General features: G+C 40.3%; 1 protein-coding gene across 4 annotated transcripts in view; it reads right to left on the bottom strand.

Annotated features, from left to right (window-relative positions):
- PHF21B (PHD finger protein 21B) overlaps positions 1 to 24,555 on the bottom strand; it is a 192,844-nt gene that overhangs the window by 11,645 nt on the left and 156,644 nt on the right. For 3 of the 4 annotated variants that reach the window (XM_089680777.1, XM_089680778.1, XM_089680779.1), the window contains exons 7-11: positions 24,467 to 24,543; positions 21,681 to 21,732; positions 18,267 to 18,289; positions 10,016 to 10,174; positions 4,138 to 4,210 (exon numbers count right to left, since the gene is read on the bottom strand). In XM_089680777.1, coding sequence (XP_089536903.1) covers positions 4,138 to 4,210; positions 10,016 to 10,174; positions 18,267 to 18,289; positions 21,681 to 21,732; positions 24,467 to 24,543 — 384 coding nt within the window. The remainder of the gene's footprint in view (positions 1 to 4,137; positions 4,211 to 10,015; positions 10,175 to 18,266; positions 18,290 to 21,680; positions 21,733 to 24,466; positions 24,544 to 24,555) is intronic. The other variant, XM_089680780.1, reaches the window with a different exon arrangement.

Here is a 24,555-nt window from a genome sequence, read left to right as displayed (position 1 = left end):
GCAAGGAGGAACAGGATGAGCATTGCCAGGGCCCTACAAAATGACATCCAGCAGGCCAATAGTGCGAATGCCTCTGACCAAACAATCAGAAACAGACTTCATAAGGGTAGCCTGAGGGCCTGACATCCTCTAGTAAGCCCTGTGCTCACTGCTCGGCACCATAGAGCTCAATTGGCATTTGCCATTGAACGCCAGAATTGTCAGGTCCGCCACTGGTGCCCTGTACTTTTAAGATCACCCTGAGCACGTAACAGACGTGAAAGGGTCTGGAGAAGCCATGGAGAATGCTATGCTGTCTGTAACATCATTCAGCATGACCATTTTGGTGGTGGGTCAGTTATGGTTTGGGGAGCCATATCCATGGAGGGACGCACAGAGCTCTACAGGCTAGACAACGGCATCCTGACTGCCATTAGGTATCGGGATGACATCCTTGGACCCACTGTCAGACCCTACACTGGTGCAGTGGGTCCTGGGTTCCTCCTGGTGCACGACAACGTCCAGCCTCATGTGGCGAGAGTATGCAGGCAATTCCTGGAGGATAAAGGAATTGATACCATTGTATGGCCCCCACGCTTGCCTGACCTAAATCCAATAGAACACCTCTGGGATATCATGTTTTGGTCCATCCGACGCCGCCAGGTTGCACCTTACACTGTCCAGGAGCTCAGTCATGCACTGGTCCAGATCTGGGAGGAAATACCCCAAGACACCATCCGTCGTCTCATTAGGAGTATGCTCCGACGTTGTCAGGCATGCATACAAGCATGTGGGGGCCATACAAACTACTGAGTACCATTTTGAGTTGCTGCAATGGAATTTCAGAAAAATGGACTAGCCTGCTGCATCATTTTTTCACTTTGATGGAAATGAAAATTATCAACCTACAGAGGACTGAATTCAGACACCCCGAAAATCAAACGATGGGGCATCCTTACGTTCCAAACACATTACCCAGTCCATATCAGTATAGATATCCAGTATGATATTTTTCCCCATTGACATCTGATGTGTTTTTAAAGTGTTCCTTTAATTTTTTTGAGCAGTGCATATGGACACCCCTCTAAATGACAGGTGTTGTTAGTGAAAGGTACTGTTAATGCTACAGCATACAAAGACAAATTTAAACAATCGTGCATTTTCAACAGTTTGCTGTTCCAGCATGAATGTGGCCCAGTGAACAGTCAGCTCCATAAAGTCATGTTTTGATGAGTTTAGTGTGGGGTGTGTTTAGCGTGAACTTGAGTGGCCTGCCCAGAACCCTGACCTCAACTTTGACCTATACTTAGGCTTTTACAGTATATGCAATAGAAATAAGTCAACAAATTGTAATGCACAATAAGGGATCAAAATGCATGTCACCATGTATCGATGTTTATTTTCATGTACATTGACATACAACGCAAAGTGCGTTGCATCACAAGAATTTATGTATTTCCATTGATCTTATTAGGAAACAGATTAGCCTAAAAACAGACAATGTGATTGCAGTCTTAAAGGGCTGAGGAAGTTTGCTCCATAATGCGTTCAGCCCCTCTGAAAGAAAAAAAATTCAGTGCGATTGTACTCCCTAGTTTTCCAAGAAGGACCATTGCAGGTCTAATGACTTGTAGTGAAGTGGTCTGATTGACATGGTAACTGATTGGCTACCATTCACAGCTGCACCAGATTTTGCACTCTCCAGTTTTAGTAAATCAACCCCACCATGTTTTATCCAAGAAACAGACCAAAAAATGGCAACCACTCCAACCAGATCAATTTACAACTATTAAATGAAAGAGACATGTGGTTGGGGCAAAATACTGAATCCCCAGCTAGTCAATTATGTGCAATCTAACATTTAAATTCTGAGCTTTTTCCTTGCATGCATTTGCAAATACATGTGAAGCCTTGCTGCAGCACCAAGACACCTCTGCAAAGTGCAATCCCGAACACTAAATTATCTGAAGTCCAACCTGGGACATATCTATAGTAATAAATACATTGAGAGCAGGATTAGCTTAACCGCCTCCTGCCTGCCATATAAGGAAATGACGGACTTGTGGCGGTTCTCTCGTTCTGTGAGGACGTCATATGATGTCCTCCCACTCTAACTGCGCATGCGCCCCCCCGGGGGGGTGCAGCAATCAGTGGTGAGGTGTGTCCTTGGGACACAGCTGATCACCAATCACAGTAAAGAGCCAATGACGTCTTCTCTGTCATGTGATCAGATGTGTTCAATCACAGCTGATCGCATGTAAACAAGGAAATGCCTGTTATTGGCAGCTGACAGCGCGTTAGGAGAAGAGAGCCGGTAAGCAGCATTCCTCAGAGGGGACATCTACACTGATCATCAGGGCACTGATGATCAGTGTAGCCTCATCAGTTTTACCTGTCAGTGCCCATCAATGCCACCTGTCAGTGCCCATCAATGCCACATACCAGTGCACATAAATGCTACATATCAGTGCCTACCAGTGCACATCAATGCCACATATCAGTGCCCATCAGAGCTGCCTTTCAGTGCCAGTCAGTTCTGCTTATCAGTGCTGCCAATCAGTGCCCGTCAGTGCCACCTATCAGTGCCCGTCAGTGCCGCCTAACAGTTCCAATCAGTGCCGCCTAACAGTGCCCATCAGTGCCACCTATCAGTGCCATATATGATTGATGCCTTTCAGTGCCCATCAGTGATGCCTGTCAATGCCCACAAGTGATACCTGTCAATGCCAATCAGTGCCACCTACCAGTGCCTCCTCATCAGTGCCACCTCATTAGCGCAAATCAGTGAAGGTGAAAAATTACTTATTTTAAAAAATTTATAACAGAAACTAAGAAAAAACTTTTTTTTTCAAAATTTTCAGTCTTTTTTAGTTTGTTTAGCAAAAAATAAAAAATCCAATGGTGATTAAATACCACCAAAAGAAATTATATATTTCTAAAAAAAAAAAAAAGACAAAAATATTGTTTGGGTGCAGCGTTGCATGACCGTGCAATTGTCAAATTGACATTCAAAGTGTGACAGCGCTGAAAGATGAAAATTGGCCTGGGCAGGAAGGGGGTAGAAGTGTACAGAAGGCAAGTGGCTAAAGATGGCCCCACGTTCCTTAAAGTAGAAGCAGCACACCAGAAGACCCGACTCAGACAGAGGTGCCCAGTTAGGCAGTTGAAGACTCACATTGTGTGTCTGCATTATATTGTATTGTTGCCCCACCATCTTGCAACTTTCCCTTGCTACTGATAGTAAACTGATTTGGGTGGCTTCCAGTTTTGGTTTGTTGCATTTGGTGCTGACACATACTGGGATACCGGGGGCCTGCCTATATTTTGCCTCCCCTGGTTCATTCTCCCCCGCTCCCCCTTCATCAATACGCTAATAAGAAAGTTAAACAAAATCTTTCCCTTTTCATTACCTCATTTTAGACACAAATATGGCATTACTGGGTCTCTTTGCTTCTCTATAAAGTGCAGGCAGATCATAGCTGGTGGGAGGGGCTGTACATAGTTTCCTGCAGACTTTCCTAGGTAATGTCCACTTGTGATGCTGAACCCCCATGATCGAAAGTAAATTTAAATGAATGAAAGGAGAGAGCCAGGGACAGTCAGGCTGAAGAAGAAAGAGCTATATGATGCTGAAATTCCTCCAGCCAGAAAATGAGGCAGGCTCTATCTGACTTGCTGCAGATTCCAACGCAAATTGTGGGTAGTTCTCAGTGTGCAATGAAATCATAGTAAGCAGTTTCAGTACAGGAGAGGAGCCTGCATAACTGTTGCAAAACTGAAGGTAAGGCTGGAATACAGCTTTAAGCAGACTTGAGCTGGAATTTTTTATTGTTCTGCTAAGCAACTACACAAAATCTGAGGGGCCCTCTCTTAGCTATGTTAGACTTGTGGTGCCAAGGTTATGTGGTAAAGGTGACCCATGCACTATGAACCTGCAGTCTCCTATGGTACACTTCATGTTTTATACCAGAGAAAAAAAATTCTCTTCTCTTTCATCTGCCAGTATCCGACCCAGTGCCACACTAACACACTTTACAGATGTCTCCCTTTCACACTCATCAATATATGTATCAAAGTTAAAGGCAGCTAACAATACAGAGAGAAAATTCCACAAGTGTATGACTGCATCGTTGTCAGTAATAATAATAAGGACCATACCTGATTTATGTGTTACATAGGACTGTACAATAGCAACAGCTCCACCCCACGGCACTGTCTCCTTCTTTAATACCTAAAGGACGACAAAGAAAGAAGAGAGCAAAAATTAGACAAACTATTTTAAGAGTCACTCAAATTGACACACTGCAGTGAGTAAAGAAAAAAAAAAGCTTGTAAAAGTTTTAAGGAATAAATGTATTAAATGTTTAGATCACTAGTGCGCGAAGTATTTCAAACCATCGACACAGCTAAAAAAAAGTATAAATATCATACTATAGTTTATGTTGTTTCCAATTTTAAATTATGATTGTGGTACAAAGCATTGCATTGATAAATGAAATGAAGGGTGTTTTTTTTTTTTTTACATTTTGATCTGTTAATGACACTAAAAGAAAATAAATAATGTTAATGCTTAGGAAAAAATAGGGCTGATTAGGGTAAATTAGGAGTTAATAAGGAGTTATTTTGAAACAATATAAAATAAATAATTAAAAAAACACTTTTTTTTCACTTGTCTAGTTGTTTAATCTGACATGATATGCAGGTCATAGCACATACTCTTGATCTGCAGATGAATGTAATAGAATAGACACAACGGGGTAGATTTCATAAAAATGGAGCACTCAGAGTCTGGTGCAGCTGTTAATGGTATCCAATCAGCTTCTAACCTCAGCTTGTTCAATTAAGCTTTGACAATAAAACCTGGAAGCTGATTGGTTTCTATGCAGAGATGCACCAGATTTTGCACTCTACCGGTTTAGTAAATCAACCCCAAAATAACAATGCTACTTTGTGTCTCTCTCTCTGGAGTCTGAAAATTCATTTACAGCTGGCGTATTAACAGAGCAATGTTTGATAGTGTAGAATTGTCAAAAAGAGTGAGGTGGGGAAGCAGCAGTGGGGCACAAGGACAGGGTATGCTACAAATGCCCTGTGCATGTCAATGTGTTGCATGCCCAGAGTCCAGAACTGGATAAAGCACTTTCAAACGGACACTTGGTTTACATCAACAAGTAGGTTTTAGCAGTTCAAAGGCTGATATACCACAACACCACCTGCATGGCTAAAGCTCCCAGGTAAGTTTGTTCCATTTTGAGAGGGCTTGGTTTAACCTTTTCTGTACCTTTCCCTTCATGCAGCCAGTAGTAATACACAATGAATGAAGATATACACTCTCCAGCCACTTTATTAGGGACACCTGTTCAATTGCTTGGTAACACAAATTGCTAATCAGCCAATCACATGGCAGCAACTCAAAGCATTTAGGCATCTAGAAGTGGTGAAGATGACTTGGTGAAGCTCAAATAGAGCACCAGATTGGGTAAGAAAGGGGATTTAAGTGACTTTGAATGTGGCATAGTTGTTGGTGCCAGACAGGCTGGTCTGAATATTTCATAACTGCTGCTCTACTGGGATTTTCAAGCACAACCATCTCTATGGTTTGCAGAGAATGATCCGAAAAAGAGAAAATATCCAGTGAGCGGCAGAATTGGATTTCCCTCCCACCCCGTCATACACAGACATTTCGGTTCAGTTTTCGGCCACATGCATTCTGAATTTTCGGTATCAGTTTCAGCACCAGCATTTTCATTTCGGTGCACCACAATCCTGTATGATAACAATAATAAGCTATACAGAATACCAGCTCTGCCACAAAGCTTTAAGGTAGTTCTGAAGGCAAAAGGGGTCCAACCCAGTACAAGCAAGGTGTACATAATAAAGTGGCTGGTTAGTATATATTAACCATCAATATCACTGTATTTTTGCCTAAAGCAGCTCCTCATATGATTATCCTCTGTATACTTAGCGCTCGATGGCCATAGCTGACTGGTTGCGAGTGTTATATGATTCCCACAAATGCACTGAAGTACTGCTATCTATGGTCAAAAAAATTACTGCTTTGTACCATTCTAGCCAACATGATCATCTGAATAATGAAGTGGGAGCATCCCTTTACCAGTTTCTGGTCTATGAAGGTATTTGGTACTGGGGTCTGAGCATTAGATGCTCCTTATTTATTATAACAACAGCCTAGGTATTAAAATCCCTAAAAGAGTTCCAATTAATTTCTAGTCTAATTAACCACTTCCTGTCCGCTGAATGCTTATATACGTCTTCAGGATACGGGTGAAAGCTGCTGCAGCAATGATGGCCAGCAATTCTGCGCAAGGTAAAAGTGATCCAAGCGGCTATTCAGCCAGAGGCAACATCTGGGGTCTAATAGACCTCAGATCTCTCCATAAAGAGGACCTGTCATAGGTCATGCTATCATAAAGGATGTTGGTCAATAAAAAAAATTAAAAGGTACAATGTAAAAAAATTTTTAATAAAATTAATAATAATAAAAAACACCTTTAAAGCACCCCAGTTTCCACACACAAATGCGCATGTAGGTCCCACACGAATATGTAAACTGCAATCTCAACAAACGTAAGGTTTCATCGCAAACATCAGCATCAGAGCAATAAATCCAGTGCCAGACCTCCTGTGTAACTCTAAACTGGTAACTTGCAAAGGCTTTTAAAGCATTGCCTATGAAGATTTTTAGGTACCGTAGTTTGGTGCCGTTCCATCAGCATACTCAATTTCAAAGCGTGACATGTTAGGTATCTATTTACGTGGTGTAACATCGTCTTTTGTGTTTTACCAAAACAATGGGTATTATATTGTGTTTGTGTGCACTAAAATTCATTTAATTGTATTTTTTCCTGCAAATTTGTTTGACAAACTGCTGCGCAAATATTGTTTGACGTAAAAAAAGTGCAACAACCACCATTTTCCAGGGCCTCTGCTTAAAAAAAATATATAATGTTTCGGGGTTCTAAGTAGTTTTCTAGCAACAAAAATACAAATTTTACATGTATAAGGGCTCATGTATACGGGGCGTTTGAAAAACTATTCTGACTGCTGGAAACTGACTGCAAGTAGACGTAGATTAAAAACATCAGTTTAGCCGCGTTTACCTACCATGTTTAGCTGCATTTGCGTTTTTTAAAAGATAACCTCAGAAGACCCTCCCAAATGCCCAGAATGCACTGAAAAATAGTAAATAATTAACTATTTCAGACATTTTGTGAGAAATAGAGAGAGCAGAAGCAGAGAGAGTAGTATGTGTTGCGATTACCTGTCTTTTCTGGTTGTATTCACTATGGATTTCATCATGAGCATAATGCGGCACGTTCTACCATTTTTTTCCTTCACGTGAAACCTGGAACTGACTGCGCTGGTATACTGGGTCCATTTGAATACATGGAAAATGCTGTGCATGCATATTTGATGAAGAAAAAAGGCTCTGGACAGCATCTGGATATGGACCAGCCCAAAAACGCATCTAAACACAAACGTGCATAAACTCGTTTACACACGGTTACAAGTGTTTGGCATTTGAAACGCCAGTAAACTCTACTCTTTTTGTGCTTTCAAAAAAATGTCTGTAACCTCAACTGCCTGTAAACTACTATAAACAATTATGTGTGCATGGACACATAGGAAAACATAAAGGAGAGTTCAGGAGCTGCTGAATAAAATGCACAACTGCTCCTAAACTTCAGTTTAGCAGCTGCAGTGTACATGAGCCCTAAGAGAAATGTTAGAATTCATCCGAATTAGTCTATTGAAACATCTTGCAGAAAAGCAGCTTTATTAGGGAATAAATATGACAAACAGACTCCAATGATATGCTTCAGTGAGTACCTGAACCTTAAAAATACACTGTTACCTGCCTGTTCAGATGAGCCCCTACTGCTGCCTCTTTTTGTTGTGAATTTTTACAAATGTACAATGTTGCCGTCTAATCACTGGGGAGAGGAAATTGAAGAAATGCTTCCTCTTGCCTTCAGCATACTGATGGCATCATCCCAGCCTAGGCAAAGTCACTGAACTGGAGCCTATAGGGTTACTCTTTAACAACAAAAGATAAATATTTTTTTACTGCTGTATAATAACCCCTTGGAGCCGAGTGTACACAAATTAGCGGCCCACTGGACTGAGCTTTTTTTTGTGGGGCCACTAATGTGTGTACCTGTCTTGCTGGGAGCGCGCTGCATGGTGCACTCCCAGCACAAAGACCGGGGTCTCAGTGAGAGGCCTGGTTCCCGTTCTGACAATCGGGACCCGGAACACCCGATTCCGAGTCACATTATCGCTGTGAAAGCCCCTGATTTGATATCACAGTGATCAGTCACTGAGAAGCCCGTCCCCCCTTGTTTTCTCTGTCTGAATGGAGGAGAGAAATACACTTTATCTCTCTCTGTCCTTTCAGAGAAAAAAAAAAGTGTTTGTAAAAGAATAAATAAAAATAATAATTAAAATAAATAAAAATACATAGATCAACGTTTGATCTAGGTCAGTGCCAGGGAAAGTGTTTTGATCGAGGTCAAAGGTCAAGATCAGGCTCAAAGGTCAAGGGTCAGTATTTTTTTTTATTTTTAATTTTTAAATTAGTATCAGTGTCAGCAAATTGTGCACTGTTGTTTCTGGGCCATACTACGGGTACAAGCTAACATACACATATGTGGTAAAAAAAAAGGTTTTTTTTACTATTTTGGGTCAGTTTTCCTTTGATAATAAAAAAAAAAATCAGGAGATATCCATTACTATTTACCACCAAATGAAAGCCCAATTTGTCCTGAAAAAAACAAGGTATAATCCACCTGGATGTACAAAGTAGTTGTGATTATATGCACAGTTTTGCTAACACATGTCAAAGTTGCAAAATTGTGCTTAGGCATTAAGATTTGTTTTACCCTTAGGTATGAAGGGGTTAAATGTACTTCATACTGTTGTGTATGTTGACATGTGATTGATTTATTTATGTAAACTTGTACAGTTACTGTAAAGTCCACCATAAAGTGGTTGTAAACCTCAGTCATGAAATCTGAACAGAGCACAGTTATCTGCAATGTTTACTTGTCTGTCTCCAAAGCTCTAAGTGTCCTTTCTCGCTGATGCTTCATTACTCTGTTATCAGAATGTGTCACTTCTGAGAAGTTTTCCTAACACACAAGATAAATTTGTGTTGGAAAGAGCTTGTCTGTTCAGACCATCCTGTTTGCTGCTCCTGTCTGCTGTGTGGAAGGGGGGGTGTCCCATGGTGTCCGTTTCCTACAATCAGCTCTAACTGCAGCTCCCTGCCCCCTCCTCTGTGATACTGAGATATGCAGAAGGATTTTACCTAAAATCAGCACTGTTAAAGGGATTTACAAAAGAGAAGACTGCAAATAAACAAGTAAAACTTATGTAGGAGGATTTGTTTTACCTCTCTGTATCATCTGAGGCTATTCACTTCACTGGGTATGAGATTGTTTACAACCACTTTAACTGTGATATGCTGTGATATTCCCAATAACAGTGTGTAACCTGTCATAGAAGTCCCAATTCTAAGAGTCCCAAAGTCTAGGAACCACTATTAGCATCCATCAACATGGAGAAAAAAAATGTACAGTTGCTGTATATTGTGACTTGTGAGGCGTTTGCTCAGGCAGGCTTGTAAGTTACTGAAAGGTTCGTTTTAATGCTGAATTCCAGGCACAAAAATGTGTATTTAATTATATTTCTCAATGATCACAAAAGATATACTGTAAATCCCTTTTGTGTGTACCACACACCTTTACAAACCCAGATATTGTTGCATACAAGACCAGTCACCCTGAACAGCAGTGACCAGTCGTTACAGGAAGTGCCTGAAGAGAGGCCAATTTTCACACTGGATGACTGCACAGATCTGGAAGAAATACACAAAGTACACCGAGATTCAAGGAAGAATACACATGGTTCTTGTATTAGGCCAACTTTGCTTATCCCAGCGTTCAGCTTTGAAAACTTTGAAAAAAATTAAAACTGTACAGTTAACGGCCTGGTGTGGTATGTTGCCTTTTACCTTTTGCTGGCACTTAGGACACATCCAGACCCCCTTGGGTGCTATTTTCACAGGTGAGTCCAAGCAGTCTAGATGGTAAGCTCTTGGGCAGGTTCCACAGGGCTGCAAGTTATTGCCACGTTTGCATGCTGAGCAGTGTGCATCGTGAATGATCTCATCCTATCAACAAATAGAAAAAAAAAAGGCATTATCACACAGATGTTTGATCTCTTTGGTAATATAAGAAACAGATCATCATATTAATGCTACAAATTAAATATTTCAAGACTGAATGTTTTGACAGCGCTTGTTGCAGAGTTTAAATGCCAATAAATGTGACAAATTAAATTGCAAACTGTAAAAACAATCACATAAATTAAAAAGTGCCAACTGGGATTTGACAGCATTTTAAACTATAAATTAAATAGTTTTGGGATAAATGCAGTTTGTACAGAACAAAAAGAGGCTTATTTATTAAGGCAAACTGAAACCTGTAGTAGTCCAATGACATCAGTCAAAAGGAATCCCATTGCTGTATGCTGGAGTCTGATTGGTTGGTATAGTTAACCTGAGAGTCCAAATATTTAAGGGATTAATTAAAAGTGTTTTGTTAAAACTACCTACTTGCTGGTAGCTAAAAAAAAAAAAAAAAACGGCCAGATGGGGGACCTACTGTACTGTTTTAAAATGTTCTCTCAGCAATTCGCATGCATGTGCAAGGCGCACTCACAATGTCTGTGAGCGAGCTGTCATTAAATGGTGCAGATTACACGCAAAATGCACAGAGCCAATGAGAGCACTCTGAGCCCTGTGGTTGATGCGAATGCAACAAAGAGATCACAAGAGCAAGCACAAAGGTAAACAAAGCCCTCCTCTTCCACCAATTACATCGACTCAATGCCCTGCCACAACCAGTGCCACCAACAGACATCTAAGGGAAATTAGGGAGAGACCCAGTGCTGGAAAGAGGGAGAGCCCAGCAGCTTTGGGCAGGTTGCCATTGTGCCAAGGACGCCAGCTTGTTTTTTTGGGAGATGTATTACATGGAGGATGGAAGTTTTGTGTGCATAGGTTTATTTATGGATATACATTTTTAATCAATTATGCAGAGAAAAGCATCTTTTGGTTGAACTTTATTTTTGCATACTAAACGCTTGTGGGTTCTTGGATTAGGGGTGCTCCTGTGGCTGGCAGAATTATACCCCATCTGATCCCCTTTCAAGCAGCAAGCCTAAGATTTATCTGGCATCTGCTTCCCTGTGTTCATACAAACATCTGAAAACATCACTGAGCCCTAATGAAAGGGGGGGGGGGTGTTTTCCCTCTAACAGTGTATAGTTATTTTATGAACATTTAAAACACGTTGGGGCTCTTCTAATCATTGGTCTTGCACTTGTGTTTGTACATACCATAAGTCAGAAAGAGGCACTGTGACTGGCTAACTGCCAATTGTGGCTGATTGTGGGGCAGGGTTGTCATCCACCCAGGTAAGCTCTAATATCTTCTGTACCCCAAGCTTGACTCCTGCAGTGGGGAGGTGGCAAAAAGATTGTGGACTTGTAAGCATACTTTGCTGGAGGGGTTTCTATCATGAGACACTGGGGCTGATTTACTAAAAGTGGAGAGTGCAACATCTGGTGAAGCTATGCATAGTAGCCAATCAGCTTCTAACTTGTTCAATTCAGCTTTGACAAAAAACCTGGAAGCTGATTGGTTTCTATGCAGAGCTGCACTGGAGTTTGCACTCTCCAGTTTTAGTAAATCAACCCCCGCTGTCACTTGACAAAATGACAGAATCTCTTTATTGGTTATACTGGCGTGTTCCTCCATGCTCTACTCCATGTTTCTTGCAGATAAAAATGCCAGAAACAGATATATGCAAGTTACAAAAGTTATATAATTCAGGCTGTATCAATGCTGTAAATCAGCAGTTCTGGTTGCATGGCTAGCTGCAGAAGCATAAAGAAATGAAACACATGGTTCTGCCTATTGTCCTTACAAGAGTTATTTTGTTTTAGATTTCTGACGGGAGCAAAACCAACCTTTTAGAAAGTTTTGTATGTGTGTCCTAATTCAAGAAATGGGGGAAGTAGGTCTGTGATTGGTTGTAAAGCTTTAAAGCCCATTAAAGCGGTATTAAACCTGTAAATAAAAATGTAATATATTGCAGCTTGCTAATACTTAGAAGAGGTGGCTACATTAGTTTTCTTTTTTTAAGTTGTTTTATTTCCTTTTTTTTCACCTGGTGATCCGGCTAGTAACACACTTCCTGTCTTAAGGTATCTGCATTCTGGATGAAGTAGTAAAGCGGACACCTATGGACAAGAGCATTGTCAGTTCGGGGAAAGGGTAGTGTTAGACTAGCACATTTAGGTGGACTTGACAAATTAAAGCCGGACACTAGCCAACACTTTAAAAGCAGTAAGCGCAACAGTTTTTCCCTATTAGGATAAGGGTTTTACATAAATGAATAAAAGCTGATCATTGTAAGCACCTCTGACAGTGTCAAATGGTTTGCCCCGACCTTCTAACTGCTACTTTGTCTGCACAGCATAGTCTGTTAAAGGACGTTGAAAAACAACAGACTTACTGGTTGGATCACCAGGTGAAAATATAAGAAAAAAAACTTTAAAAAGAAAGGAAAAAGGAAAAAAATACTAATGCAGCCATCACAACTACAAATTGGTGAGCTGCAATTTAATACATTTTTGTTTTGGGTTTAATACCACTTTAAGGCTATTTGAGCTATAATAATTAATAAAGCACTCGCATTGGTTTCATTAAAGCCCAAAAAACACTCTTTAGTTTTGGACAGAAATCTTCAGAAATGACGTGACACTTTCTTTGGCAACAATGATTATTAAGTAATTTTTTATCACATTTTTTAGTTTGTGCCAGCTTAATAATGGCCAGTAAACATTAAACACAAAACATTGTGAGGAAAAAGAAAAAAAAAAAAAAGGGAAATAAAATTATAATTCTATCTATCTGTCTATCTATCTATCTATCTATCTATCTATCTATCTATCTATCTATCTATCCATCCATCTATATCTAGGTACACAGGGACAGCACAAAAGCATAAATGTATAATATAACTTTAAAACCACATACTTTTAAAAGAAGATATTCAAATTTTACAGCATTAGATCAACAGAAAAAAAGAAGAAAACAAAATGCGAACATAAAACATTACCAAGGAATAAAAATAGTTCAGAAATTGCAAGTAAAAAAATTAAATAACTGTATAATCTACTGCACACACTCTGGTAAGGGCTCATTCACACCATGGTGCAGAGACATCAGTTTTACTGCACACATACTGCAAGGCCACAACAAAATCAATTGTTCTCTATGTACCCTGTTCACACCCAAACACTAGTATAATGTGCAGATTCTTCCTGCAAAGGAATCTGCAATGTGTACAAAACTCATTGAAGCATGCATGAAAACTGATGTCTCTGCAAGTGAAATCTGCGAGTCAGTTTACATCAGTTTTTCTTCAGGTATGGTGTTGAACGAGGCCTAAAGCATGTGAAATATGTAAATTGTATTAGGTTTCTGTTATAGAGACTCCCAACAAACTCTAACATGTTGTGATTCCTATTGGCAGTGTTGGCAAAAAATCCTTCAATCCTGTGATGATAGCATTCCAAACCACCCACTACAGGATGCCTGCAGAAACCTACAGGAGGGGGTGGATACAAGACCAGCAGTGACTGGTCTTTATTACAGGACACTCCTGCACAGAGGTAAAGTTTCACACTGAATTACTGCTTAGATTTGAAAGAAATACACAAAGCACACCAAAATTCCAAGGAAGAAAGCATATGACTGTTGTATTTAGACACTGCATATCCCAGAGTTCAGCTTTAAAGGCTGATGAAAGAGAAATAAGGATGTAATCGTTCTGCGTGCAGTTTGATACTACTTGAATACAGCAGCTCCATACGTAGTGAATGAAGACCAAATTATGGACCAGACAGACACCAGCAGCTCTGTTATGTATTTACGTAAAGATGACATGGAGGGGGTTGTGGCTAGCCATGGTGGGGAGCGGGCACAGCTAACTTTAGCTCCCAGTTCACAGACCTTCTAACAGCGGACTTATCCTGTTTCACACGTGCTCCATCCTCTCTTCCAGATGCCGAAGCAGCGTAAATCCCACAGCACCTCCAGGGACTGCCCAACAGCGGGCTTGAGCTGTTTTTTTCACCCCCCAGGCTCCAGACTCTCACAGTGCGCTGGAATCCAACATTGCACCCGGGACCACCAAAGCCTACCATGAGGAGCCCATTGAGAGAGCCAAACATCCAGCTTGCCCAGCTGCTCCTATGAGGTGAGGGCTGTCTCCCCGATTGTTACACCCCAGCTGAGTGCTTTACATTCCCCAGGTAGGTCAGAGGACTTGGACTCCATCCACTCTGAGTTGGGTCAGCTGGAAATCCTCAGACACATTCAGCTTAGTTTGGCCTCGCTCCCAACTAAGACTGAACTGGAATATTGGGCTCTACACATTGAATCCTCATTGAAAAGGGAGGTGGACGTGAGAGCCCAGGTCACAGCTGCCAAGGCACGGGTATCGGGACTGGAGACTACCCAATCTGCTCAGGAGGCCTGCATTGAGGCCTTGGAGATGGCCCTCCTACAGCAACGTGCCCAGGTCATACAGAAGGAGCAACATCAGATTAAAAAGGGATTCCTGAGGTGATGGCGACCGCAGACCTGGCCTCCACTGTGACAGCGATATTTAACAAATACATGGATCGTGACCAAGATACAGTGATTGAGCTACACAGGGTACCAGTTCCCAGAACAGCGACCTGTGACCAACCTAAGGACGTGCTCTGCAGGGTACATTTCTTCCGGGATAAAGACCTGATTTTACAACATGCCTGGTGCCAGGGCCCTATGGAATTTGATGGCGCCACCATCCACCTCCTACCTGACTTGTCTAGGCCCACGCTGGCTATGCAACAGAAGGTAAAACCCTTGCTGAAGGCTCTGCAAACCGCAGGGTCACATACAAACAGAGCTACCCCTTTCACATCATCGTCACAAAGGACAAGATGAAATGGAATGTGTTTATATGCTGTATTTACAAATGATAAATTACATAGTAAAGTAAACTAGTAATTGTTATCACAATATGACTTCAAAAACCACTATGTCAAAACTAAGAACTCGTGTACACTGGCGTAAAAACACTGCTTTCAGATCATGCTTGACAATTTTGCCCTACATTAGGCTACATACAAAGTAGAAAATTCTGCATCTGCAGAAGGTTTCCTGCATAGTTTATGCATACCAACGCATAAGGATGCATACATGCGGGAACTGAAAACTGACCTAGAGGATTAAAAGCAGAAAATTACAAATTAAATAGTCTGTTCTGAGTCTGGCACAAGTATTTGCTGGCTGTCTTTCTGCACACCTCATTTGTTTGCTCAGGAACTTTGTTTTCAGTCCGCTAAACATTTCGATACAATGTCTAAGCCCTGATAAAAGGGGGATTTCTGGGCTCTAAGACATGTTGGATACATCCTGCTTTCTTGTGGAATCAATTAAAAGACTTTGGACTCCTAAGATATTGGTATGGCACTCTTGATGTCCCTATTACATGTGCTTTAAATGACAGCGACTGATTCGCCACTAAAGAGCAATTGCTGAAAGGCACATTCACTGCTTTAAAAACAGACCCTATAGTCGATTTAACGAGACTGATCTACTAAAGGCAAATTGACCATGCACTTTCAAAGCATAGTTACACTCTGCAAGGGAATTTTCTCCAGAGCTTAGTAAATGAGTCGAAGCTTCACTTTGCAAAGAATACCCAATCACATGCAAGGAAAATAAAAAAGATTGCATTTTTCTTGCACATTATTGTACCGCTGACAGTAATACGAACCAACGCCCCTATAATGTTAACATGTTTTTTTTTTTTTGTACATTTAAAACCTGGAACTCTGTGGGCACTTGTTTAGGTGACTTCAATAGTTAATACTGGTTGATCTACGAAATATGCGATTGACAGGTACATTCTTGCTTACACATTCATGCACAAATCTAAACACTGGCAAAGTCCCAGAACTGCTGCATCTGAATATACAGTTGTGCTCAAATGTTATAGTCAATGAGTTTTTTAGCTCTCACATTGATGCACAGAGCAGGCTAGATACTGAGCCATGGAGAGTAGAAAAGAACTGTCAAAGACTTGCGTAACAAGGTAACATAACTTTCTAAAGATGGAAAATTATATAAAAAGATGTCCAAAGCGTTGAATATGCCAGTCAGTACTGTTCAATTTCTTATGAGGAAGAGGAAAATTCGGGAATCTCTTGATACCAAGCCAAGGTCAGGTAGACCAAAAAGGATTGCAGCCATAACTTCCAGAAGAATTATTCAGGATACAAAGAAAAAAAACCTCAGGAGAAATACCAGATGCTCTGGAAAAAAACAGTGTGCTTGTTTCAAGGAGCACAATACAATCATACAAAAATTATTTGCATGGTCAAGTTGCCAGAAAGAAGCCTTTCCTGAACGATGCCAAAAAAAAGTCTGGTAAGTCGTGTCAAGGTGTTGTCAGGTATATTTCAACAGTTCTTTTTTGCTCCCCATGGTTCAGTATCTAGCCTGCTCAGTGCATCCACATGAAAGCTAACAAACACATTGACTATTTATACACAGACACTAATTGTAATTTAAAAAGCCAGAGATGTGGGAAATTAATCTTTGATTGCCATTTTAACCTGTGTGTGTCACCTTGTGGGTTTGTACCAAGGCCAAACATTCCAGGGTATGTAAATTTTTGATCAGGGCCATTTGGCTGACTTCTGTTATCAATATGAGTTAAAAAGGAGCTAAACAACTATGTGATAATAAATGGCTTCATATGATCAGTATTCTTAACCAGTTCCCGCACAGCCAATAACATAATGACGGCCGGGTGAAACTTTCGACGATCCAGCTGGGGGTCATTTAATCTCCTCCCATATTGCCGCCTTGCACATGCCCACAGGGCCAGGCTGTGGTGAGATCGGTCACCGGCTGTGTTCATCAGACACAGCAAGTGACTGATCTGTGTACCAGCCCGTTGCCAGTACCATGTGACTGCTGTGACCAATCACAGCAGGCCACATGACAATTGTAAACAATGGATGGCTTCCTTTTATGTTATCCATTGTAGACAATTGTTTTGCTAGCTGTGATTGGTCACAGTGAAAATATGGTACAGACTGGACCAATTAGAGCCCGTCTATGTCATGAGATTAGCTGTGGCCAATCACAGCAAATCACAACAAAAAACACTGAATGAATCGATTTCATTCATTTAAATGCTTGATTATAGCAGTGAAATTCATTGCTATAGGCAATCATAATGTGTAAAAAATAGAAAAAAAAGTTATAAAGATGTAAAAATAAAAAAAAATTGAAAAAAAATATTTTTTTCCCCACACGGTAACTAGTTAGTGTCCCTGATTACCACCACACCAGTTACATGATGATGCTGCACTGCACTGGTGGCAGTATGTTATGGTGAAACTTTTTTTTTTTTTTTTCATTTTCCAAAAAAGGGGCAAAAAATTGTAAAAAAATTTAAAAAAGTGTCTCTTACTAAAGGGGTAATTTGGAGGATATCTGTACCGTCCTGACATTTTTGGTCCCCAAAAAATGAGATAGGCCCACAATACATCAGGATTGATTGATTTTTAGATATATACCACAGTTTATGGACTTTTCTACAGACTAAACAATATACACTAATTTGGTTTATTTTCACCAAAGAAATGTAGCAGAATACATTTTGGCCTAAATTCATGAAGAACAATTATTTATTTTCACAATTTTATAACAGAAATGAAGAAAAACTTGTTTTTTTTTTCAAAATTTTCTATCTTTTTTCATATATTTAACAAAAAATAAAAGAAATACAAAACCAAATTTAGTTTGGATACAGTGTTGCATGACCATGCAATTATCATTCAAACTGTGAGAGCACTGAAAGTTGAAAATTGACCTGGGCGGTGGTTAAATAAAAGACAGTTTATTCGCATGGTTGGTCATATTTCTAACATCACTGCCAAAATTTCGCAATTTCTGCCAGGGTATACAAACTTTTGAGCACAACTGTATGCTGATAGTCTTCTTACATAAGTCTTTTTTCCTTTGTGATACTGGTCACCTTAAAGGTTACATAAATGGGGAGCTGAATATAATGAGATATAGCTTTAATCACAAAGTATTCTTTATTGGGTAAAACTTGCAAACATACCTTCCAACAGGAATCCGTAATGGCTAGCATATAAAGAAGGGTAAAACAAATGTTAGTAGATAGAGTGAGAGCAAATGTGTAACACAGCAAGTGGGGTGGGGTGTGTACAAACTATGTAAGGGTTATGGGTAAGTGGTGAGTGCATACATTGTTCATGCAAAATGTGTGTGCAAAATGGTTATGATAAACCAATGGGTACATTCTCAGTTCTGTATTTTAATGAGGCAGTGGACTGTTAGTTCCTTGCAGAAAATTTCACTATTGTCTGCATTCAAAAGCCCAATAAAATGTTGAACTATGACCTTCTACTGGTTTGAAGAAAGTTGTGAAATGTTCCCACATACTGTATCTTATGTGCCCAAAATGATGATTTTCAAAGCCCTGACATACCTCTACTATCTCTTACCCAACTCATACCTTCTGGCAGCTTTGTATCTGATTAGGTTCTAATCAGCCTGAGTCTACTCCTCCCTCACCTACCATCATTTTACTTTTTCACTGCACTGCCTGAAGGAGAGGGATTGTCTTAAAACACACAATGTATTCAAAATAGTTCATCATAGTAAATTAAGCTTATCCGAAAATATCACAACCTGTGTCAAATTGGCTAATGAACAATGAATTTCAGAAGGGAAGGGATCTGTCAAATGAGGGGATCAAGGGATCTACCATAGAGATGGCTAGGATTAAGAAATTCAGGAATGTATTTCATGATGTGGCCTACACAAAGCACCAGTAACATGCCACTACAAAGCCAATACCTGGAGCAGTTATTGTGTTCTCATACTTTATCACAAAAAGGCAAGACAATTCACTAAGGGCACTCCTCTTACTTTCTGACAGCGGTTGTCAGCCTCTTTCTGCATGTTCATAATTATGGACCCAAAGAGATATGCAGGAGGAGGTGGCAATCTGTCAGCTCTATCAGGAATTTTATCCTTTCCATATTTCTGTGTATTCTAGGCACACGAAACACTGGTGAGGGTATCTAAATGTATGTGTAAGCTCCTCCAGGTGTCTGCATTGTAGGCTTTACTTTGCTTAGCACCACAAGTGTAGAGTTTTAATGTTCCTGTTGTGTCTCTGTTATGTTAAACATTCATTGTAATTATGCCATGTATTGGACATGCATCCATCTTCTTAAAAAATGTAATTAACAACACAGATGATTGAAAAAAAAAAAAAGTTTTCAATTACAGCTACTATTATGAGTGTAGAAGGAGAGAGGGGAGAAACAGAGGGGAACATACACTGAATATGCACATCAAGGCTGAAGATGTAGCAAAAAAGTAATTTTACATACAGACTTTGCATCACCTTTCATTGATTAAGAGTTCTTCTAATAGTTTTTTTTAACCTTACATTGGTAGTTTATGTGAACCAAATAATCATTAACTTTACTAGACAGGGTTGGCTGGTGCAACAAGGGACCTTCTCAACCAGTAAGGCTTTGACCTTCAATGACATTCAACTAGCAATATGGATCATCTTAAGATACACAATTTTATGATTAGCAACTTGATAAGGTAATCCATTTGCTCGCAAAACAGCTACAGCACCATTAATCATGGAGCTTTGGTGAAGCGTTTAATAACTGTATTAATTAGTAAAGTCCTGGAATCAGAAAATGTGTTATGACAACAGTGTGAAGGTTAGAGCAAACAAGTCCTTGTGAAGTTGATCTTATGAAATAAAAGTCATTTGTACCACTGTCATCAATTTTAGAATAGCCTGTACATCTTACAGATTTGGACGCCCCACTTAGTATTTATTTACATGGGTGGATCTGAGAAATATTGTATGGATTTCTCTCCAAGAGATATCCAAAGTAGCAGATGTGAAACTCCAGCCAAAGCTTTTATTTTGTTTTTTTGGATTGATTGGGGAAAGGTCATAAATGTGTTTTTGATTACTGTCTGTGACCCTGATTTGGTGATGTCCCCTACTTCCTGCTGTAGTAACAGTATCAACCTCAGAACAGGAAGTGAGAAGAGACATAGCAACAATATGCACTTTTCTGTATCAAAAACGCATGGATAGAAGTTATATGGTTTCCAATAGCACAGTTCACACCAGTGAGGTCAGTTCCAGTGCATTCCAGTTCCAGAAAAAAGTAGAACATGCTGCATTTTTTCTGCACTAAACTGTACTGGAACGTGAGAAAAAGCAACATAAACACACCGGACGCACGTCCTTATTTAAAGTAAATAAAAAAAAGACGGGGAAAAATGCACCGCAATGCATCAAAAGTGTATAAAAAACAATGTGCATGCAGAAATGCATATGAAACGCATCCAGACTGCATTTCTATGGTGTGAACTGGCCCCAAAAACTCATCCAGATATATGGACTGGAATTACACAATCTCCTTTGCTTGTATAAAAAATACAGTCAGTAGCATCCACAGTTATCAGTTCAGCTGTTCTTGGACATTTCTGGGTGTGTCAGAGTGTCTGTTGCTGATTGCTGTGGTTCTTCCCACCAGGACAGGACTACAGAACACAGTGGCAATGTTAGGGCTGGTGGGGAAATTACAGTGTCCATCGGGGCACACACTATCCAACAAACCTAGAGGTGTCAGCACCCAGCTTCTTTTGCTGTCACAAAATCTTGCAGACTGTTTTATACAAGCGACAGGGTTGTTTTACAGGTAAGTTCCACCTTTTGAAATAAATGTAATTATTGCACTCACATAAACAAAAGTAAATGTGCATTTATTACATTTTTGCATTAGAGTCTGCAAAGCATCGCAACCATGATCAATGCAATGCATGTAATGTACGGAGGTACGGATCTTCAGTTGTGGGGCTAGGGAAATTAGAGACTAAAGTCACCTTTAGTAGAAAAAATAATAAATGTGCTTGATTTGGCAGGTAAAAAAAATGTGCATTTATTATTTATTTTTTTTTACACTGGAGCCTCAAAAGGATTGCACCCACGATTGGAGCCCCACACAGCCACACCATTTTTAAAATGTGCAGAGAGAAGAACCCCCGCCCGTTGTCACAGGAAAGGGGGAGGTGAAGTGCAGATTGTGCTCCAATGAGATTTACGAGTCTCTTGGCCATGATGGTAGATGGTTGTCTCTCCATTCATAGATTCAGTGCCGAATTCATATGAAAACAGTTGACAGCAGAGAGAAGAACCCCATGATCCAGCTAAGGGAGGTCTGAGGTGGATTTTGAGGGTGCGGGCTTGGGGAATTAAACATTTTTCATGTTACACCCTAAATATGGATATAACATTAAACATGGTCTGAGTATGAGAGCTGAAGTATGCTTTTAGTCTAAAATCATAACTGTACTGCTGTGCTGGGTTCAGTAAATTAAGAGTCATGGCCAGTAGGGGGCAGTGTTCCTTATCACACATAGTCATGCGAATAGAGATTTAGATTCCCAAAGGTGGGGAACTTACCTTTCCCTGTTAAGAACGGGTTACTCAAATAGTTTGAGGCAAGGCGTTTCCGCTGAAGACACAATAAGAACGCCATGAGACACAGAACTCAGAAACAGTCCCTAAGACACCTGGCATTCTACCCAAACAATAGCTCTGATAAATAAGTTATTCCAACATGCTCCATTTTGATACATTTCAGGAAAAAAATGCAAATGAGCAAAAAAGGCATACAAATAAAACAGCAATGAAATTCAGATTTTAGCCTTTACTTCTCCCGAAACCCACCAAATGATCAGTATAAACTCAACAATCCATCCACGGGACTGTTTTTCGCTGTCAGCATTTTGTTCTGCTTAGTCGTCAATGATTTCATGTTTACATCGCGTGCAAGTGCAAAAATCCTCCATCCCTCACTCTGGGAATGTGCAATCTGATTATTCAGCGATTTCAGGATGGAGGGCTAGAAGTGCTTTACGAGGTAATCTTCCTGGTACTGAATAAACTCCAGTGAATATTTCACACTATATCCCGGCTGTCACAAAACACAAAGCAATTACATGGACTTCCATTCATTTGGCAATTTATTTCCAGCCGTCAAGAGTCGCCGAGCACGGGGCTGTGAATATGCATGAGTGAAACATATACGATTCATTTTATTCTGCTCCTCCCTCCTTTCCTGTCATACATTACAAAATTCTTAGAACTGCTGGCTGATCGCATTGTGAATTTCACAAAGTCACATTGATCAGGCACACAAATACAAACATTTTTTTAAATATATGTATAACTCTTGTTTTTGACAAATCTGATACAGTAAGACAGCAAAGTGAAACAATTAACTTTGTCAATAGTACACAAATATGTTTTCTTCCATTCTGCCTGTGCTGTATAAACGGCACCTACAAGATTTAGAGTAGTGCTTCACAGAAAATAGCAAAATTAGATGCCCAGAACAAATATAGTGGGGTCAGTTAATCTGATTATAACTTTATGAAAAATTTTTCAGTTTGACATCAGGGTCTGAGAACTAGTGCACATTCCTAGTTCTCTGCTGCAATGACAAAGTTCCCGCAGCACAGGGCATTGAAAAAAAAAAGCACACTTAAAGGTTAATGCCTTCATAAGGCAAAAGAATTGCGGTCAAAAAGTGGTTAATAGATATCTTTAGTTGAAATCATATCAGAGCTCCTATGTCGTTTGCGAAATAATTGAAGACAAAACCTTCTGCTGTTAAAACTTGCAATTATCCATTAAAATGGGTATCTATTTAAAAATTTTTAATGGTGGGGCCTGAGGTGTAAGGGGAGTTTTTTGGGGAAATTACGCTCTAAGCCTTTGTCCCCCGCTCTCCATTAAGGATTGGCACCTTTGGGGAGCGGGTACCCGAATTTGACAGGTACCCGCTCCAACTTCTGCTGCGATCGCCTAGGTGATCGGAAGCGGAAGTCGTCCTACCCTCCCTCCCCGTAGTCTTCTGGGACACATGCAAGGTCCCAGAAGACTAGGGGCCATTCATAAAGCGCAGCGCTTCTCGCGCATGCGCAGTGGGCACCCGGCTGTAAAGCTGCAAGCTGTCACAGCTGGGTGCCCACACTGAAAATGCCGGCACCAGGGAGAGAAGACGGCCAGTGAAACCAGCGGTTGTGAGGACACCGCTGGACTGAGGGACAGGTAAGTGTCTGTATTTTAAAAGTAAGCAGCTACAGTTTTTGTAGCTGCTGACTTTTATTTATTATTTTCCAGGTGGAACTCCTCTTTAAGCTCTGATAAAGAAACCACTAGGGGTCAGTGGTGGCACCAGCATTATTGTACTAGAATTGGTGTGACACTGGCCCTGTAGTTTGTTTCTCTTACACCCCGGTCACATCAAAGCCGATTTTGAAATCATGCCACTTACAGTGAAGTCGCACGATTTCCCAGATGACAAATGTCTATGAAAATCGCAACAAAAGTAGTGCATGCACTACTTCAGAAATCGGTGTGGCTCCGACCAAGTCGGAACCGCACCGATATGACCGCTCTAATAGCGGACAATAGGGTGCAATTTGGCATACGATTTGCAAGTCACAGGGCATGCAAATCACATGCCAAGTCGCACCCAATATGACCGGGGGCTTAAGGTGTAACTGCAGTCTTCTGTCATAAATTTCTGGGCTAGACCTGCACATGCGTTGCACTCTGCGTTCTCCATTCAATCCTATGTCTAGTTTGTTATTTGTGCTCCAGCGGAGTACAAACTTCCTGTAGGTTTGGACAGACAAGAAGCTCTGCAACCTCATCGGTGATATTTTGCTGGATCAGACATGGGTGAGTATAAGATTGGAAAAGGGGGTTAGGGGCATGATAAGCTACACTATAAGTGTAACTGTATCCTAAATGAATTACACTTATAGAATATACTGTATAAGACTATAAGATAATAATAATAGACTATATTAAGAATGCACCAAAGGAATACCAAAAAACTGGTGTGAGATATAAATTTGAAACTACAAAAACATTCTTTTGTTGGTGTTCTGCTTTAAAAGGGTTACTGTCAATTTCATTCATTATTGTGGGCAAACAAACTACTATACCAGTACCACTTTTCACTTGCACTCAAGTGGAAATCATGTAAGGTTGTGTCCAGCTGAAAGTGTAATGTTTGTATGAAAGAAAACTTAAGTTTGAGCACTTTGGATAACTTCAAATGACTGCACAAGGAAAAAAGTTGCTTCTGTGCCTTATTTTTCCAAAACTGACAGAAAGGCAGAGTTACACTTTAATCCACAGTAAAAAAAAGTGTATAAACTTTTCTTTCATACCTCTGGTTCTAAAAGGCCGCTGTAGGCCGGGTTGGCTGTGCTTCTCCTTTTCCTCTCATGACGCTTGCTTTGGATCTCTGTAACCGTGG

Source organism: Staurois parvus, unplaced genomic scaffold (genome assembly GCF_062004578.1).
Source record: "Staurois parvus isolate SC_StPar_1 unplaced genomic scaffold, SC_StPar_1.0 ptg000249l, whole genome shotgun sequence".
Lineage (NCBI taxonomy): Eukaryota > Metazoa > Chordata > Amphibia > Anura > Ranidae > Staurois > Staurois parvus.
Note: the sequence above shows the minus strand (reverse complement) of the source record. Positions and strands in the feature narration are given on the sequence as shown.